Raw genomic sequence first — 20,000 nt, forward strand, 5'->3', positions numbered from 1 at the left:
CTCCTCTCCTTGTTCTCTGTCTGTCTCTCTGTTTCTCTCTTTCTCTCTCTCTTCTTGTTCTCTGTCTCTGTCTGTCTCTCTCTTTCTCTCTCTCTTCTTGTTCTCTGTCTCTCTGTTTCTCTTTCTCTCTCTCTTCTCCTTGTTCTCTGTCTGTCCCTCTGTTTCTCTTTCTCTCTCTCTTCTTGTTCTCTGTCTCTGTCTGTCTCTATGTTTCTCTCTCTCTTCTCCTTGTTCTCTGTCTCTCTGTTTCTCTTTCTCTCTATCTTCTCCTTGTTCTCTGTCTCTGTTTCTCTGTTTGTCTTTCTGTCTCTCTTCTCCTTGTTCTCTTTCTCTCTTTGTTTTCCTACACTATAATTCTCCGCCCCCTGTCTGTCTTTTCCCATCAGAATTGCAAAACAGTTAAAGTTGAGAACAGAAAGGAGGAGTCTCAGAGGACGTGTCAGTCTGGACATCTTGGGGAATGAGAGGGGAGACAGAGGAGGTTGACATAACACTGTCTATGTTGGACTGGCCGCAACATTAATACACACATACGCATGCATGGCCACTCATGCTCACACACACACACACTCTCTCTCTCATACAGTACACACTCTCTCTCTCTCTCACACACACACACACACACACACACACACACACACACACACACACACACACACACACACACACACCACACTCTCTCTCTCTCTCTTTCTCTCTCTCTCTCTCTCTCTCTCTCTCTCTCTCTCTCATACAGTACACACTCTCTCTCACACACACACACATACACACTTTCTCTCTCTGTCACACACACACACACACACACACACACACACACACACACACACACACACACACACACACACACACACACACACACACACACTCATGCTCTCACACACACACACACACTCTCTCTCTCTCTTTCTCTCTCTCTCTCTCTCTCTCTCTCTCTCTCATACAGTACACACTCTCTCTCACACACACACATGAAACAGTGCGGTGCAGAAGTGCATCAGTTTAGGTGCTGCGTAGCGGCGACCTGCAGCTGACACGCTCAACTCTTGACTCAACCTAAGTGGATTTGTAATCCCCAGTGGATTTAAAGTGTGTTTACTGTCACAGCTGAGTGTGTGTGTGTGTATGTATACTGTATGTGTGTGTATGTGTATACAATGTGTGTGTGTATACTATGTGTGTGTATACTATGCGTGTGTGTGGGTACTGTGTGTGTGCTTGTTTCCATTCATCCTTCACTGGATTCTCCCTATATCCTCCTATAGAGTATAGCCACGTCAACAACACATTGCCCATACTTGGCCATTGCCACCAACATGGCTCTAGTGTGGCATGAGGGTTGGGTTCAATGAATTGGATGGGTTGGACGATGCTTTGGCCGTTGACCCTCCCCCGCTGAGCCTCTGACCCCGGCCAGGCTAAGCCGCTTTGGGACTGAACCAGAGCTGAAACTGTCATCAGTCCATTAGTCTGCCTCTCAACTGGCACCCTATTCCCTATGTAGTGCACTACTTTTGACCAGAGCCCATAGGGCCATTTGACCAGAACCCATCAAAAGTAGTGCACTATATAGGGAATAGGGTGCCAGTTGGGACACATTCATGCTAATATGGTCTTGATGGGGCGGGAGTTAGGGAGTTAGCCGAGGATAGAGAGTATGTGTGGATGTGTGTATGTGTGTGTGTGACAAGACAGAAGTGAGGGCATTAGGGGTCAAACAGAGATCAGAGATCCTGCGGGGTAATGGCATGATAAAGATAGTGTTGTATTTCATTCTATTGGTGATGTAACCCTGCTCTGTTAAGGACAGGCAGCAGAGTTGTAATAAACTGTTGGTGGTGTTAGCGGGGGCCTGTGCACTCAAAAGCCTCACAGAGTGACTATGAAGTTAAATGCGCTTTACTATGCCGCTAACACAGTTACAGTAGCTATTAGCTCGGCCACCTGCACTCAGTATGTACAGCTTCACTGACGTTGAGAAGACAAATGCTTTGAAGACTAATAGTGGGCTAGGACTTTTTTTGGTTGACAACATTTGTATTTATTTTGTCATGTCTTTGTTGGGGGCGGTCACAGGTACAATACCTCCATTCATATAATTTCATATCAAGAAGAAGTAGAAGAAAACAATTTAAATAAAAGACCTCTCCCATACCACCCACCAGGGACCAGAGAAAACCCTCCCATACCACCCCCCAGCAACCAGAGAAAACCCTCCCATACCACCCACCAGGGACCAGAGAAAACCCTCCCATACCACCTCCCAGCAACCAGAGGAAACCCTCCCATACCACCCCCCCCAGCAACCAGAGAAAACCCCTCCCATACCACCCCCCAGCAACCAGAGAAAACCCTCCCATACCACCCCCCCAGCAACCAGAGGAAACCCCTCCCATACCACCCCCCCCAGCAACCAGAGAAAACCCTCCCATACCACCCCCCAGCAACCAGAGAAAACCCTCCCATACCACCCCCCCAGCAACCAGAGAAAACCCTCCCATACCACCCCCCAGCAACCAGAGAAAACCCTCCCATACCACCCCCCAAGCGACCAGAGGAAACCCTCCCATACCACCCCCCAGCGACCAGAGAAAACCCTCCCATACCACCCCCCCAGCTGACCAGCAGGAAACCCTCCCATACAACCCCCCAGCAACCAGAGAAACCCTCCCATACCACCCCCCCCAGCAACCAGAGAAACCCTCCCATACCACCCCCCCAGCAACCAGAGGAAACCCTCCCATACCACCCCCCCAGCGACCAGAGGAAACCCTCCCATACCACCCCCCCAGCGACCAGAGAGAAAACCCTCCCCATACCACCCCCCCAGCGACCAGAGGAAACCCCCTCCCATACCACCCCCCAGCAACCAGAGGAAGCCCTCCCATACCACCCCCCCCAGCGACCAGAGAAAACCCTCTCCCATACCACCCCCCCAGCGACCAGAGAAACCCCTCCCATACCACCCCCCCAGCAACCAGAGAAAACCCCCCATACCACCCCCCCAGCGACCAGAGGAAACCCTCCCATACCACCCCCCAGCGACCAGAGGAAACCCTCCCATACCCACCCCCCCCAGCAACCAGAGAAAACCCTCCCATACCACCCCCCCAGCAACCAGAGAAAACCCTCCCATACCACCCCCCCAGCGACCAGAGGAAACCCTCCCATACCACCCCCCCAGCGACCAGAGGAAACCCCCCATACCACCCCCCAGCGACCAGAGAAAACCCTCCCATACCACCCCCCCAGGCAACCAGAGAAAACCCTCCCATACCACCCCCCCAGCAACCAGAGAAAACCCTCCCATACCACCCCCCCAGCAAACCAGAGAAAACCCTCCCATACCACCCCCCCAGTGACCAGAGAAAACCCTCCCATACCACCCCCCCAGCAACCAGAGAAAACCCTCCCATACCACCCCCAAGCGACCAGAGGAAACCCTCCCAAACCACCCCCCCAGCGACCAGAGAAAACCCTCCCATACCACCCCCCCAGCGACCAGAGGAAACCCTCCCATACCACCCCCCCAGCAACCAGAGAAAAACCCTCCCATACCACCCCCCCAGCGACCAGAGGAAACCCTCCCATACCCCCCCCCAGCGACCAGAGGAAAACCCTCCCATACCACCCCCCCCAGCGACCAGAGAAAACCCTCCCATACCACCCCCCAGCGACCAGAGGAAACCCTCCCATACCACCCCCCCAGCAACCAGAGGAAACCCTCCCATACCACCCCCCCAGCGACCAGAGAAAACCCTCCCATACCACCCCCCCAGCGACCAGAGGAAACCCTCCCATACCACCCCCCCAGCAACCAGAGAAAACCCTCCCATACCACCCCCCCAGCAACCAGAGAAAACCCCCCCATACCACCCCCCCAGCAACCAGAGAAAACCCTCCCATACCACCCCCCCAGCGACCAGAGGAAACCCTCCCATACCACCCATCATTCTTAGTGGACTAGGTCTTGAATTTAAATGCTACCGAGCTGTAGAGTGTAGTGCCACCACTGAGGGGCCTCAGGGGCCACATTAAGTAGATAGACAGTCATATAAAGAAGTCCTAACTGTCAACTGACACACGCTGCTTATTGCCTTAATGGAGAGAGTCAGGCAGGTCGGCCAAACCACAGCCTCTAGACAGAGACTGGCAGGCTAGAATTATGGTAGGGAAGACTGTTTAAAGATGTTGTGTGTGTGTGTGTGTGTGTGTGTGTGTGTGTGTGTGTGTGTGTGTGTGTGTGTGTGTGTGTGTGTGTGTGTGTGTGTGTGTGTATGTGTGTACTCCTATCTGTGTCTCTCTCTCTCTGTGCCTTGCCCCAGCTGTGTCCTTCCCCTACAGCAACACAAATGAAAGTGTTTGGGAACGTAAGCTGTGTTCAACAGACTAACCCCATATTTACAAACAGAGGAGGAGCAAAGCAGCCCAGTCTGTGAGTCATCACACAACACCTGCACTTTGGACTCCATGCTGTGCTGCACTGAGTGTGTGGCTGTTTTAGGCTGGTCACAAGAAAGAGGTTGATTTCAGACATCTGAGAAGGTCCTGAGGACATGGATAAATGCATTCGTCGATGCTCAAAAAACCATGTCCTGAGACTCAGAGCCAGACTGCTGCTAAGACCACTGGCCACGGCAGTTCACAGTTCTCTAGCAAGCAGGGAGAGTAGTTGATGATACTTAATGGAAACAGAACATAGTTTTTCATCATTTGGTTTTAAGACTTCCCCAAACCATTGCACAAGCTACTCAGAATGAATACCTGAATTTAACCCTATCAGTTGTTTCTTTTTAACCTTGTAACCAAGCGGAATCCACTTTCATCCAATTACGGCAAATCTTAAAGTGAAACTATGAGATCAGGTTGGTGTTTTAACTCAATCCATAAAGTTCCATATCAGGATATCCTTTTTTTTACAATACATTGTATCGTTTAGACAATATCGCAATATTCTTTTTTTGCGCTAGTTGGCTGTACCTGCACCATTTTGATTTCCATGACTGATCAAAACTCCTTTTTTAATGTCTCTCTCTTGTCCCTCTGCAGCAGACATGGTGAGCAATATGTCTGGAACATCAAATCACGATACATAGAGGATCGTGAGAACCACAATAAATATTGAATCGGCACATAAGTATGGTGATAATATCGTAACGTGACGTCCCTGGCAATTCCCAGCCCTAGGAGGGAGGTGACAGGGTACAGTTACAGGGGACAGTCACGCTGTGCAGATGCACCAACACAAACACACTCTTCAAATCACACACACACACACACACACACACACACACACACACACACACACACACACACACACACACACACACACACACACACACACACACACACACACACACACACACACACGTATGCTATGCACAAGCACATGCTTGACACACATATAAAGATTTTTCCCCCACACACAAACACTGCTGAGGCCATAACATACATGTGGGAAACATGAGAGCACATGACAGCGACTACACCAACTAACCAAAACAGCCCATGTTTCTGTCCCCTCAGCTGTTGCTGGAGAACACCAACGGAGGCATCAGGCACTAAGTGTGTGTTTACCGGATCTTAGGAAGCTACAGTTAGCGAGGGAGTGCTCTGTGTGTGTATGTGTGTGTGTATGTGTGTGTGTGTGTGTGTGTGTGTGTGTGTGTGTGTGTGTGTGTGTGGGTGTGTTCCGCGCGTCTGTATGTGCTCACGTGTGTCTGTGTTTAACCCTTTTACGTAACAGCCGAGGTCCTTGAGTTCAGTTGAATTTAAAGACAGAGAGAGAAGGAGAGAGGGAAAAAGGAGGCAGGGAAGGGCAGAATGAGAGGATGCTGCCAAAAAAGAGAGGTGAGCTGTAAAGACGGTGTGTGTGTGTGTGTGTGTGTGTGTGTGTGTGTGTGTGTGTGTGTGTGTGTGTGTGTGTGTGTGTGTGTGTGTGTGTGTGTGGTGTCAGACAGGGAGGAATCTGCAGTACTTGATCTGCTGTGCTGCTCCCCACATCAAGCACCAGCTGAGCCTCTCAGTTAGTCTGAGCCCTGACCCCTGAACCCTCGCCTGCTCCAGCCACCCCAGAGACAAGCCTCTTCACAGAGAGAGAGAGGGAAGGAAGGCGAGGGAGGGTGGGTGCAAAGGAACGAGGGATGGGGAGGAGAGGGGGGCATATATCGTGTTCCTTTAAATTCAGCCTGCTGCTACTGCCCCTGGTACACAGTACAGTCGACTTATGCAGCCATGAAACGAAAGAAAATAAAACATTGGCTGCTATACACATCCTACATGTAGAGATGTAGAGTACTTTACACACAACCGTAGGATATTCCTCACCTAACTGTATGACAAAGACCCCCAGCTAAAACCTCACACACACACCCTCATCCCTTCATTCCCCATCCCCCGGTACCTGTCCAAAACCCTGCTGTTTCACAGCTTCACTCCCAGATAAATCGATAACTTATGCGCTGACTGATTCTCATTTAGTCTTTGGCATTAACATTAAGGACGAATGGAACATTTTCTTGGCCCCAGAACATGGATTTTTTATTTGCATTTTAGGTGATTTCTTTTTCCTTAAAGGTGGTCTTTCTTACATTTCAATGCATCGTATTTTTAGCTGGCGGATATAAGTCCTTGACTAAACATCAAAGAGAGAGTGTGTGTGTGGACTGTGTATGAGTCACTGTAAACGTGGATGAGAGAGTGAGTGTGTGTGAGCTCGACTGTATGTGTGTGCAAGTGTGTGTGAGTGTGTGCTCTCGACTGTGTGTGTGTGTGTGTGTGTGTGTGTGTGTGTGTGTGTGTGTGTGTGTGTCCACAGTGAGTAATCATGGCAGCAGAAAACTACTGTCATTAAAAGGTCTTTAAGTGTGAACCCCAGAGACCATTGTTCTCTGCTGTCAACTCAACTTATCAAAAATTATTATGGGTCAATGTGTTGACAGTATGCATGTGTGTGTGAGTGTGTGCGTCTCTGAGTGTGTGTTTGTGTGCGCACATTTTGTGTGTGTGTGTGTGTGTGTGTGTCTCTCTCTCAGTGTGTGTGAGTGTATAAAGCGGCCCTTGACCTCAGAAAACCTTCCCTGTAGAGGAGCTCCCTCTCTCTCTATCTTTCTCCAGCTCTCTCTATCCCACCATGTCTTTCTCTCCCGCGCTCTCTCTCTATCCCTCTCTCTTTCTCTCTTGCTCTCTCCCTCTTTCACTCCTCCTTCCTTTCATATCACAAATAGAGTGATCATCCCACATTCCCTCTCTCCTCCCTCTTCTTTTCTGCTTTCCTTCTCTCTGTCTTTCAGAGTTTAAGGGTCTCTTGTTAAACTTGAGGATACAATAACTCCTGTCACATTACTAGTAGAATTCCCTTTACATTGTGTTTCTGCAACGACCATCCCAGCACTTAGAGAGAATCTAACCAGTGTTTTTGACAAGGTGCATCTCTCTCTCTCTCTCGACTTTCAGAAGACTAGCTGAATAGGCACAACACTCTCTCTCTCTACGTCAGCGTACTCCCCCTCTTCTCTAGACCACACCTCTCTCTCCCTCAACACAGTTCACCTGAGGTGACCCCCCCCCCTGTTTGCTATGCTGCAAACAACCACACACACTTATGTCAAACACACTGCCAGCACACCTGCACAGAGAGAGGGAGAAAGAGAGGGGGGGAGAGAGAGGGAGGGAGAGAGAGAGAGAGAGAGAGAGAGAGAGAGGGGGGTTGAGAGAGAGAGGGGGGAGAGAGGGAGGGAGAGAGAGAGAGAGAGAGAGAGAGCGAGAGAGAGAGAGAGAGGGGGGTTGAGAGAGAGAGGGGGGAGAGAGGGAGGGAGAGAGAGAGAGAGAGAGAGAGCGAGAGAGAGGGGTTGAGTAAATGTATGAGAGAAATAATGAGATTGAAAGAAAAGGAGAGAAAGCAAAGAAAAAGTAGATGAAAGTAGAGAAGAGTCTCTAGCAGAAACACCTGGGGTCTTTACTTTATTTCCCCCCCAAACAAACCCACTGACCTATTACAATAGATTGTTTATAGATACTAGCCTACTAAACTAGGCTATATAGGTTTAGTCTCTGCTGCTCCCCATACTGGAACTAACCGTACAGAGCCTACAACCCATTCTAACCCATTGTGACGTCACACAGCCTAATGTACGGGGTTATCTGAGGACTCAGGGTGGAGCAGGGCTGTTATCCACTAGTCCTTTCCCCTATCTCAAGTGGCCCTTTTCATGGGTTGATTGTACAGCAATAAACACAAGAAACCACTACAACCATGCATATAAAAAGATAGAGAGAGTCAATAACAGAGGAAATGGAAGTCATTAAGTCAATGGACAAAGTTAATATGTTGTAGAGTATCTATGTGTAACCTATTGGTTTTAGGTCCAGCCTAATTCACCTTGAACTCTCTTGATTTGTTCTGAGAGTGAACGAACCATGTCTGTGTGTCTGTGTGTCTGTCTCTGTGTCTCTGTGTCCGTGTGTCCGTGTGTCTGTGTGTTGCACTTAACCCTAACTGCTAATGAAAGTCGCTTTGGATAAGAGCATCTGCTAAATAAATAAAATGTAAAATGTAGAAAGTTATCTTGATCACATTTTCCTGAACAACACCATCTGCGGTGAAGTATACATCAGTTATTGAACCAGTAGACAAACAGAGACATGTGGCCACACTAACGTCCAATCCATGATGAAAGACAAACAGAGAGAGAGAGGCAGAGATCAGAGTGGGGGATTTGACCGGGAGAGATGGTGAGTGGGTAAAAGTGATTGTGTACGCGTAGAGGGATTGTGCGTGTGTACGTACGTGTGGAGTGTGAGTTTGTTTTAACGTATGTACGTGCGTTTAAAAGTGTTTGTGTGTGAGAAAAAGCTAACGAATATTAGCGTGTGTGTGTGTGTCTCTCTCTCGTGTGTGTGTGTGTCTCTCTCTCGTGTGTTTGTGTGTGTGTCTCTCTCTCGTGTGTTTGTGTGTGTTTCTTCTCTGCGCCAATGTATATGTGTCTCTCTCTCTTCTCCGCGTCAGTGTGTGTGTGTGTGTGTGTGTGTGTGTGTGTGTGTGTGTGTGTGTGTGTGTGTGTGTGTGTGTGTGTGTGTGTGTGTGTGTGTGTGTTTGGGATTAAGAGCTTCACCCCTGGACCTCCAAATGAGATAGGGGATTACAGGAACACATCCGCCACCTGCCATTTTAAACCCAGAAATTACAACAACTTTTAATCAACAACAACAGTCACCCAGTCAAGACAAGCATCACACACACACAGTCATTCTTACCCAGTACTATGTGTGTGTGTATGTTACTATCTGATCATCATCATTGCCCCAGTACATTGATAGGGGATCAGGTGGAGATTGAGGGATCGTCAGCACCTGGTGCTAACATCCTGTTAGCTCTAATGTTACCTCTAACTTACCTGTCTAAACTGTCTGCCCATGGTTTGGACTATAGACTGCGACAGACCGTTGATAGGCCTCCACCCACTCTGGAGGGTTTAGGTGTCAGTGAGACAGGTGATACCAGGTGTAACTGAGGACACTGCCTTGTTGTACCTGTTCTGTGATGACTGAAAATAAACAACCCAATGAACTCAGACACCTCAAACATTCCTGAAATGCAAGAGAGGCAGTTTCTCAGAGGTGGGAAAAGTCCCCAGTTGTCCTACTTGAGTAAAAGTTGTAATCATCTTGTACTCTTTTACCATCGCTTTGGAAGGCAATTGATATATCTGGTACTGAAAATAGCTTTAGTTTTCTGGTAGGACTATAGGGCCCTCCGGAGCTGGCCTTGGCTCTGCCTGCACGGCCCCAACATCATCCAGCAGCATGGTCAGTCCGGAAGGGAGATTGGTTGGTCCGTAGGGAGGCTGGATCACACACAGTATCTCCTTCCACTTCTCAGATGACAGAGCTGCTGTATTCATACCACAGGGTTTACTAGGAGGGAAAACCATACTGGCTTTGCCCTTACTAACAGTGATAAAAAAAGGTTTCTTCAAATCAAATCAAATGGTATTTATCACATGCGCTGAAACCAACAGGTGTAGACCTTACAGTGAAATGCTTACTTACAAGGCCATAACCAAAAATGTAGGTTTAAGAAAAATACTTAAAAAAAAGAAAAGAAATAAAAGAAACAAATAATTAAAGAGCAGGAGTAAATAACAATAGCGAGGCTATATACAGGGAGTACCGGTACAGAAGCTCTTTCCGGTAATACGAGACGGTGGCAGCAACATTATGTACAAAATAAGTTACAAACAATGCGAAAAGACTAACAAAATAGCCTGGTTGGTTAAGAGCCAGTAAAACATCAGCCATCCTCTCCGGCGCCATTGCTTTCAAACTTCTTGGACCAGTTCAAGAGGGTTAGCTGAAATAATAGCATATTTGACAGCAGAACTAAAACAATATTAAAGTGGAATTCCTACATCATGAAATAAGCTACTCAGTTGTGTTGGGGAAGCTACCAATTACTTCACACTGGAAGCTCTATTCCGTTTATTTTTATCCAAAAAAAACTCCCTAGTCCTTGCCGAAGACAAGCATAACCATAATATGATGCAGCCACCACCATGCTTGAAAACATTACGTGGTTCTCAGTGATGTGTTGTGTTGGATTTGCCCCAAACATAATGCTTTTGTATTCAGGACATAGTTCATTTCTTTGCCAATTTTTTTGCAGTTTTACTTTAGTGCCTTATTGCAAACAGGAGGCATGTTTAGGAACATATTTATTCTGTACAGGCTTCCTTCTTTTCACTCTGTCATTTAGGTTAGTATTGTGGAGTAACTACAGTGTTGTTGATCCATCCTCAGTTCTCCTATCACAGCCATTAAACTCTGTAACTGTTTTAAAGTCACCATTGGTCTCATGGTGAAATCCCTGAGCAGTTTCCTTCCTCTCTGGAAACTGAGTTAAGATGGACGCCTGTATCTATGTAGTGATTGGGTGTATTGATACATCATCCAAAGTGTAATTAATAACTTCACCATGCTCAAAGGGATGTTCAATGTCTGCTTTTTTTATTTACCCATCTACCAATAAGTGCCCTTCTTTGCGAGGCATTGGAAACCCTCCTTGGTCCTTGAGGTTGAATCTGTGTTTGAAATTCACTGCTCGACTGAGGGACCTTAGAGATAATTGTATGTGTGGGGTACAGAGATGAGATAGTCATTCAAATATCATGTTAAACACTATTATTGTACACTTACCTGTACCTCCGCACATTGACTTGGTTCCGGTAACCCCTGTATATAGCCTCGTTATTGTTATTTTATTGTGTTACTTTTATTTTGATTTTCTTTTTTACTTTAGTTGATTTAGTAAATATTTTCTTAAAACTGCAATGTTAAGGGCTTGTAAATAAGCATTTCACGGTAAGGTCTACACCTGTGGTATTCGGAGCATGTGACAAATAAAATTTGATTTTATTTGATTGATTTGATATGAGTCCATGCAACTTATTATGTGACTTGTTAAGCTAATTGTTGCTCCTAAACGTATTTAGGCTTGCCATAACAAAGGGGTTGAATAGTTATTGACTGAAGACATTTCAGCTTTTCATTTTTAATGAATTTGTAAAAATGTCTAAAAACATAATTCCACTATGACATTATGGTGTATTGTCTGTAGGCCAGCGACACAAAATCAGGCTGTAACACAACAAAATGTGGAAAAGTCAAGGGGTGGGAATAGTTTCTGCCGGCACTGTAGCTCACTACTCAGGTCATAGTTTCTTCCCTTAAAACTCCCAATCTGTTCAACTTCTGACAGACTAGAAAGTCTGTGACGGACTAGAAAGTTTTGTGACAGACTCTGGTCAGGAAGCAGTGTTTTGGCGGGCCCAGCACTACCCCTCTGTGGTAGCAGGGAGTCCCAGCTGGAGAGGGGTTCGGCTGGGGAGCTGCACCACATGGGGTCCACTGTCCTGTCCTGGGCCTACTCTGGGACTCAGGCCTCATCTGTGTGTGTGCAGTGTGTGTCCGTCCTGTGTACTGTGTATGTGGGTGTGTGTGCGTGCGTTCATGTGTGTACTGTGTGTGTGCGTGCGTTCATGTGTGTGCGTTCATGTGTGTGCGTGTGCGTGTGTGTGTGTGTGTGTGTGTGTGTGTGTGTGTGTGTGTGTGTGTGTGTGTGTGTGTGTGTGTGTGTGTGTGTGTGTGTGTATGTTTATTTGCACCAGGTGCCGACTGGGGATCAGGTGGCCAATGTGTGGGATTGTAGAAACAGCCTGGGGAGAGTGTGGCGGGAGAATGTCACACATACACATTTAGTCTCCTTTCTCCCTCTCCTTTTCTCCCTCCTTTCTCTCCCTCCTTTCCTCCCTCCAACACCCACTCCCTCTAACACACACTCCCTCTAACACACTAACATGTGCATCACATTCAATGAGAGGGTTTTGGGAAGGCAGAAATGAGCCCAGCTGATTCTCTCTAGCATCGTATGGAATACTAACCTCTACTTACGCACAGAGTATTTATTACAGTGGTACCATCACCATCTAGGGACATGTACCATCACAGAGTATTACAGTGGTACCATCACCATCTAGGGACATGTACCATCACAGAGTATTACAGTGGTACCATCACCATCTAGGGACATGTACCATCACAGAGTATTACAGTGGTACCATCACCATCTAGGGACATGTACCATCACAGAGTATTACAGTGGTACCATCACCATCTAGGGATATTTAACATCTACAGGGATCGTCCACACTCAAGGAATAACAGTTAGAATCTATGAGCTCTAATTAAACCAATACATCTGAGTAGTTTATACAGATGAACAGACTAATGCTACTAGTGCTCAGAAACTGGATCTATACAAATGCTATGCAGATCATGATGGCTCCTGCTTCAAATCAACATGCGTGCTACTGAATATTTATATGTGACAGAGAGCCACAGTTCAAAATCATATAGACTCATGTATTATACATTGTGTGTGTGTGTGTGTGTGTGTGTGTGTGTGTGTGTGTGTGCGTGTGCGTGTATACGTGTGTGAGTAAGGGTGTATGTGAGCGAGTGTGTGAGTTTGTGTATGTGTGTGTGTGTGTGTGTGTGTGTGTGTGTGTGTGTGTGTGTGTGTGTGTGTGTGCGTCGGAGGAAGGCAGCACCAACTGGGCACAGTGCCTTGGCCACATCAATATGCGCGCTGGTGAAATGCTTCCCCCATGCTACACAGCAGACCCCACTTTCGTAGGCCTGCAGTGGGAAAGGTTATGTATGCATCCCAAATGGCACCATGTTCCCTACATAGTGCACTACTTTTGACCAGGGCCCATATAGAGAATAGGGTGTCAAAAGTAGTGCACTAAATAGGGAACAGAGTGCCATTTTAGACACAGACTACGTCACCGGATATGGAGATGGAGGAGAGTTCTCATAGCAAGTTTACCCGGGCGGCCACACCGAGGTCCCTGCCAGACCAGCCCTGAAGACCAGCCCTGAAGACCTGCCCTGAAGACCTGCCCTAGCAACACCCCGGTGGCACCGCCGGCATGCCAGACAGTCACCACCGCTGCCCTGGATACCACCCAGCCAAGGTTTTCTGGGAGCCCGCGGTTGCCATGGAGGCAGCCAAATTGGGGTCCAATAAACGTGAGGAACAGATTGTCGGGGGGGACACGTTGCGGTGGCGAGACAGAGGAGAGGGGGGTAGAGGGGGGGTTAGGTGCCATGGCAACCTAGATCATATTGTGGTTCTGATCTGATGAACATACTGCATATTGAATTATTTATTTATATATTTAATGACTGTTGAACTAAAAAGATTAAAAACAGCCTAATTGACCGTGTTTAACCAGTGTTTAAGAAGTAGAAGACGAGTCAGAAATTAACTGTTAAAAGCCGCTCTACCTTGGTGTTTCTGTCTCTCAGTGCTGTCTACCTGGGTGTTTCTGTCTCTCAGTGCTGTCTACCTGGGTGTTTCTGTCTCTTTGTGCTGTCTACCTGGGTGTTTCTGTCTCTTTGTGCTGTCTACCTGGGTGTTTCTGTCTCTCTGTACTGTCTACCTGGGTGTTTCTGTCTCTCAGTGCTGTCTACCTGGGTGTTTCTGTCTCTCTGTACTGTCTACCTGGGTGTTTCTGTCTCTCTGTGCTGTACTGTCTACCTGGGTGTTTCTGTCTCTCTGTACTGTCTACCTGGGTGTTTCTGTCTCTCTGTACTGTCTACCTGGGTGTTTCTGTCTCTCTGTACTGTCTACCTGGGTGTTTCTGTCTCTCTGTACTGTCTACCTGGGTGTTTCTTTCTCTCTGTGCTGTCTACCTGGGTGTTTCTGTCTCTCTGTGCTGTCTACCTTGGTGTTTCTGTCTCTCTGTACTGTCTACCTTGGTGTTTCTGTCTCTCTGTACTGTCTACCTGGGTGTTTCTGTCTCTCTGTGCTGTCTACCTTGGTGTTTCTGTCTCTCTGTGCCGTCTACCTGGGTGTTTCTGTCTCTCTGTGCTGTCTACCTTGGTGTTTCTGTCTCTCTGTGCTGTCTACCTGGGTGTTTCTGTCTCTCTGTACTGTCTACCTGGGTGTTTCTGTCTACCTGGGTGTTTCTGTCTCTCAGTGCTGTGCACCTGGGTGTTTCTGTCTACCTGGGTGTTTCTGTCTCTCAGTGCTGTCTACCTCGGTGTTTCTGTCTACCTGGGTGTTTCTGTCTCTCAGTGCTGTGTACCTGGGTGTTTCTGTCTTTCTGTACTGTAGTTGCTAACTGCTCTACAACACCATTGTCTGATCTATTTATCCCATCTATCATCTCCTTCCTAATTAAAACTTGACACTGTGGAAACAGTGGAAACTAGGACGCATTAGCACCTAGTTTACACCCTGGTCCCTTGGCTCACAGTTCCCGGCATGCCGCGACACACACACACACACACAGTCAGACTTCAGTGTCACACCGCTTCACCGTGTTGTCCCTGAGGCCGCAGAGTTCCAGTGGCACTAACCTTGTCTCACTATCAAACTATTGAAAGGACTATCATATAGCAAAAAGAGTAACACCAACACCTTCCTTAGAAAAAACCTCCCCGAAAATAATCCACACTTTAACAGTTACATCAGCTTCTCCCCAGCACCCCCACCCCAATCCAGTCTGCCTAACAACTAGGCCTACAACCCTGCCAAAAATACCATCCCCCCACACACACACACACCACCCCCTACCAGATACAACATATACCATATCTAACAAACAATCCCTCCTTAAAACCATCCTATTGATGAAGACTCCCACCTGCTCTACCCACATACACCATCCACACACACACTCCTACCCACCCCCTATACACACACAACCTGACTCCTCCCCCCCACACACACACACCTTCTGCCCCAGTGTAAAACTCACCCCGTTATCTAAAACAAGTGTTGTACCCTGAACCCTCCATGGTGTCCCCTGAACCCTCCTTTCTCTCCCCTCAGAGAAATCTCTCCAGTTCATCATGAATGGAGCCCTTTGAGGAGGAGAGAGCCTTGTTTCCTTCATAACCATGTATCTACCACCGTTCACTGGCCTGGTTGTGGTTTGTCTATTCCTCATTGAGGTTGAGGGACAGTAGAAGACACACAGAGGCGACGCACACTCACCACCACGTACAGCACACACACTCAAACACAGACGTTCATGTGTGTCCCCCCATCCTGTTGTTCCCTATCCCGTTTCATCCCTCTTTCTATCCCGTTTCATCCCTCTTTCTGTCCCGTTTCATCCCTCTTTCTATCCCGTTTCTATCCCGTTTCATCCCTCTTTCTATCCCGTTTCATCCCTCTTTCTATCCCGTTTAATCCCTCTTTCTATCCCATTTCATCCCTCTTTCTATCCCGTTTCATCCCTCTTTCTTCTCCTCCGTCTAGTGTCCTAGATCTGTGTCCAAACTGATTTGAGGCGTACTCTCTTCCACAGACTTACTCTCTGCCAAATGATGATTCTCTGCAGTTTGCTCTGTTTTGGTGCTTTGCTCTTTAGCCCTAGCTAGCTACCACCCTCTTGCACGGCTTTAAACCTCTCTCCTTCTCACGGCGTAAACAACACCAAACGATGCCCTTACCAAGGTTGTCTTCTAAAGAGGATTCTGAGAAGGAAGCAAAAGGAACAAGGAGAGAAAACGGCTCCTTGGAGAAAGAGAGAGATTGAGAGAGAGGAAATATACAATTACGGCGGTAATGATACCTGAATATCAGCCAAATCACTATGATACATCATTTAGTGTATTTAAATGTAATATAATAATTAGGCCTCTGTTAAAATTCTAATCAATATGAAAGGTTAAAACAGTATTTGCTAATATTTTCACTAATTATCGCCCCTCTATAATAACACACCTGGATTGAATGAACAGCTTCTGCAGAATATATGAACGTCAGAGAATTTATCAAAACAAAGGAAAACTAACGACAGTAAAATCTCCCGATTAACAACACCAAAATAAAGAGGCATAATAAAACCTTTTCTTTGAGGATTTTTTTTAACCTACATTTTTCATTCCCGAAATTGTTGTTCAGAAATCTTTTTTTGCAACTGACAAACAGTTCAGTCGGTCCATGGTGCTAATGAGCCTTTGAGAGGGCATTCATCTGAACTGCGAAGAAGAATATAAACAAAAGGGGGACAACATAAAGAAAAGAAAGAGAGGATCAGAAGGACGGAGGTTGGCAAGGATAGTGTGTGAACATTTGGCATCTTTGACAGAGAGCAGCTAAGCTACACGGTGCCAGAAACCAACCGCCACTGACGACACCACTAGTATTCCTCTCACTTCTTACCACTAGACCCCAATCCTCCCTCCCCGAATTAAGACCACACTCATCACGAGTCTTCATTCTTTCATCCACAAATAAAAAGCTGATTTTTTTTTCATTTCGTTTTCTCTCTCTTTTCGTTCAGTAAAAACTGGAGGCCGACCGTTATGGTTTTTTCCGGGTCCGATACCGATTCAGATTCTTTGATGGACAATACAGATATATCTGTCAATATACTGTTTTATTGAAAGGATATTTAAAAGTTCGCATAAATTGCCATCCAAAACAGCAATTATCAAAGAAATATGCTTCAAATGTTGATTTGTAACACTGTGACAATAATGACACATCATGAGAATGCCGGCGAGTCTTCAGATGAGCTTTAGATTCCCTTTCTTAATCCTACTTATTGAATATCAGTTATTGTGGAATTATCGTTCGATATCGATATATAACCTCAAAAGGCCCTTATCAGCTGATAATACTGGTGAAACAAGCTCTAAAACCAGAATATGTTCTATTGTTTTTCTGATATGCAACAAAATAAATGTGTGATAATCACCACTGTGGATCTGATTCTGTATTGTGTAGCATCACCATAGAAAAGCTCATGTTATAATAGCTAGCAGTGTTAGCCTTAGCCAAGCTGTGTGAGTAGCTAGCTAAGCGACAGTATTGGGGAACAGGGGGACTGCCAAAGATGAACCCACCGAATAGGCCATGTTCCCTGGCTTAACACCCTCAACATGCTCTCCGGCTGGGACTGAGCCTGGACTGGCCTGGAGCTCTGCTCTCCACTCAGTTAGTATCCCTCCATTCCCTCCTTCTGTCTCAGAGGTCGAGGGAACCCTTCTGTGAAGGTATATGGTTTTGGGGACCGAACACATTTCATGCTTGGCTCTGGTACAAAAGCCTGAAAAGAGACCAGGCACTGAGAAGACGCAATATTAATACAGACCATAACGATACCACCCTATCACTCTGTTTGTTTACTCTCTTTCTTTCTTTCGATTACCTCTTCATTTTCTCTTTCTCATTATTTTATTTCTCTCTTTCTCATTGTTTCTCATTCTTTCATTCTCTCAATTAGGACTACCTCTTTTTCTCTTGATCATTTTCTCTCGTTCTCTTTCTCTTGTTCTCTCTCTCTCTTACTCAATATTTTTCCTAATAAAACCCAAAAGGGCCTAGTCAGCGGAAGAAAAATAATGCTTAGGTAAGTAGCAAGCCTACTACCCCCATTTGAATTGAACAATCGTTAATTTGTTCAAACCTAATAAAGTGTTCACCTAAAAATGCCTGACCAGTCGCTATCAGCCAGTAACTACAATACTGTACAAACACACTGTCTGTTTCTGGGAATGATAGAACCACATTCAGAGTAATTCTATTGAAAATTGACTACCTCTCATTATTTCTATAGTACATAACCCCAAAAATGTATATATTCCTAAAGTGAAAATATCTATGAATTTAAAGTGAATGTAAGTCTATTTATAGTTTAAAAATGTGGGAAATCTATTATCCAGCTCCCGTTCCCAGAGAAAGCAGATTTATGTAACCTCAACGTTGAGGAAATATAAATTACAATACTAACAAAGTAACCAACTGTATCCATAACTCACAATGATACATGTTTTATTAGACGGTGAATAACACACCAATGAAAAGGTAAGTGGGTATTTAGTAATGTAGAAAACATGTGCAGCCATTTATTCTCAGACACGGACTGAAATAAGATCCGTCTTTTCCTTTTGTGAATTTGCAGAACATTTTGGGGCCAAAAAAGCTGTCGGTTCGCTGTTGATTTTGAACGGATTAACAGGGAAAGTGGGTTTCAAAACAAACTGTATCCAAGGAATAAAGAAGGCTGTTTTGTGTTATTTTTTCAAAACAAATGCCCTTCTCAATTTCTCTAAACACTCTAAATTTCTTTGGACTTGTGAGAGAGAGAGAGAGAAAAAAAGGGAGAGTAATTATAAAGAAAGAAGATAAGAACAGAGGAATGGCTAAACTGGTTAAAAAAAACGGCTTCGTTTGTCTCTCAGTTCCGTCACGATTCCGGAGCCCCCGATTTCACTGGAATAATCTGTTTACCAGCCAGACATCTCCAACACTCTAACTCCTCACTCACTCACACACACTCCATCACACGACGACGGACGGGGAAGCAGGTATCTAGATAGACAGAGATGTTTTTTTCCTCCGATCCGGACAAAGAGAAGGAGGCTTATGATCGTTATGTAAAACCCAAAGAGCCCAAATTCTGTTTCTAGAACAAAGAGAAGCCGTGAAGGGAACCGCATCACAACAGAGCAATAACAAACAAAAAATGATACTGGTCAGTCATTTAACAGGGGAGACCAACCAAAATCCAATGTTAATGGGACACCAAAATACAAATCAAAGGATCACCAAAACCCAACATTAACAGAAGAACAAAAGCCAATGGTTATTGGGACACCAAAACACAACTTTGACTTTGAGTGAAAAGCAAATGTTGACTCAACACAGTCATTCCAAATCTCTGTCTGGAGTCTCTGTAATTATGTCCTGTTGGATTAATGGAGTCCGGGTTCCTGCCGACCGTGTTGGCCTGGTTTATGTCTGTCACACTCAGCCCAGCAAGGGGTTGTGTGTCTTAGCGACGGCGGTTTTTGGCTGGCCCGGTTCTGTTAGTGGACCTCCAGAAACACACACTTTATTCCAAAGATGAGAACACTCTCTGTTAAACAGCGAGGCGTCTTCCTCTCTTCACCCTCCTCTGCTCGGACTCTACTTTCGTATTGGTGTTGGTGTGACAGCATGTCCCTACTGTCCTGCAGACATGGCCCTCTATTCATCCTGCATGTCCAGCTGAAGACAACACAGGGCCTCAGTCAGTCAGCGGTGGATTGAGGGCGCTCATTGCCGAACCAGCTCTGCATGGAAAGATTGCTTCTACAGGGCCTAATTCCCACTGAACACAATAGATCTCCTCAACGGCAATGACGCCGTCTCACTCCCCGTTCTCTGTCCTCCCTTATTTTGTCCCTTCTCGCCTCGTATTTTCTATGTCATGAAACACCAATAAACCCTGACGGTACTTAGTATACTTCACCAATGCCGACCTAAACACTTGCTCCTCCTGATGTCATTCATACGAGACGCGACGGGTTGGTCAGGGATCCAGGAAGTAATTAACAACAGATTATCTTCATGGGAAAAATAACAAGGAGAACGGAGAACTGGCGGGAACCGAACGGAACCGCAGGAACCTGGTGAATCAATCAACTGGCTGTGTTGG

General features: G+C 46.2%; 1 protein-coding gene across 2 annotated transcripts in view; it reads right to left on the reverse strand.

The window, feature by feature from the left end:
* Nucleotides 1-20,000, reverse strand: part of LOC115187835 (nuclear factor 1 X-type-like) — a 39,781-nt gene that overhangs the window by 13,448 nt on the left and 6,333 nt on the right. The window contains exon 3 of one of the 2 annotated variants that reach the window (XM_029746877.1): nt 15,657-16,087. The exons of the other annotated variant lie outside the window; for it this stretch is intronic. Coding sequence (XP_029602737.1) covers nt 16,020-16,087 — 68 coding nt within the window. The 3' untranslated portion in view covers nt 15,657-16,019. Of the gene's footprint in view, nt 1-15,656; nt 16,088-20,000 lie in introns of those variants that run through there. 2 annotated transcript variants of the gene reach the window in all.

Source organism: Salmo trutta, unplaced genomic scaffold, assembly GCF_901001165.1.
Source record: "Salmo trutta unplaced genomic scaffold, fSalTru1.1, whole genome shotgun sequence".
Taxonomy (NCBI): Eukaryota; Metazoa; Chordata; class Actinopteri; order Salmoniformes; family Salmonidae; genus Salmo; species Salmo trutta.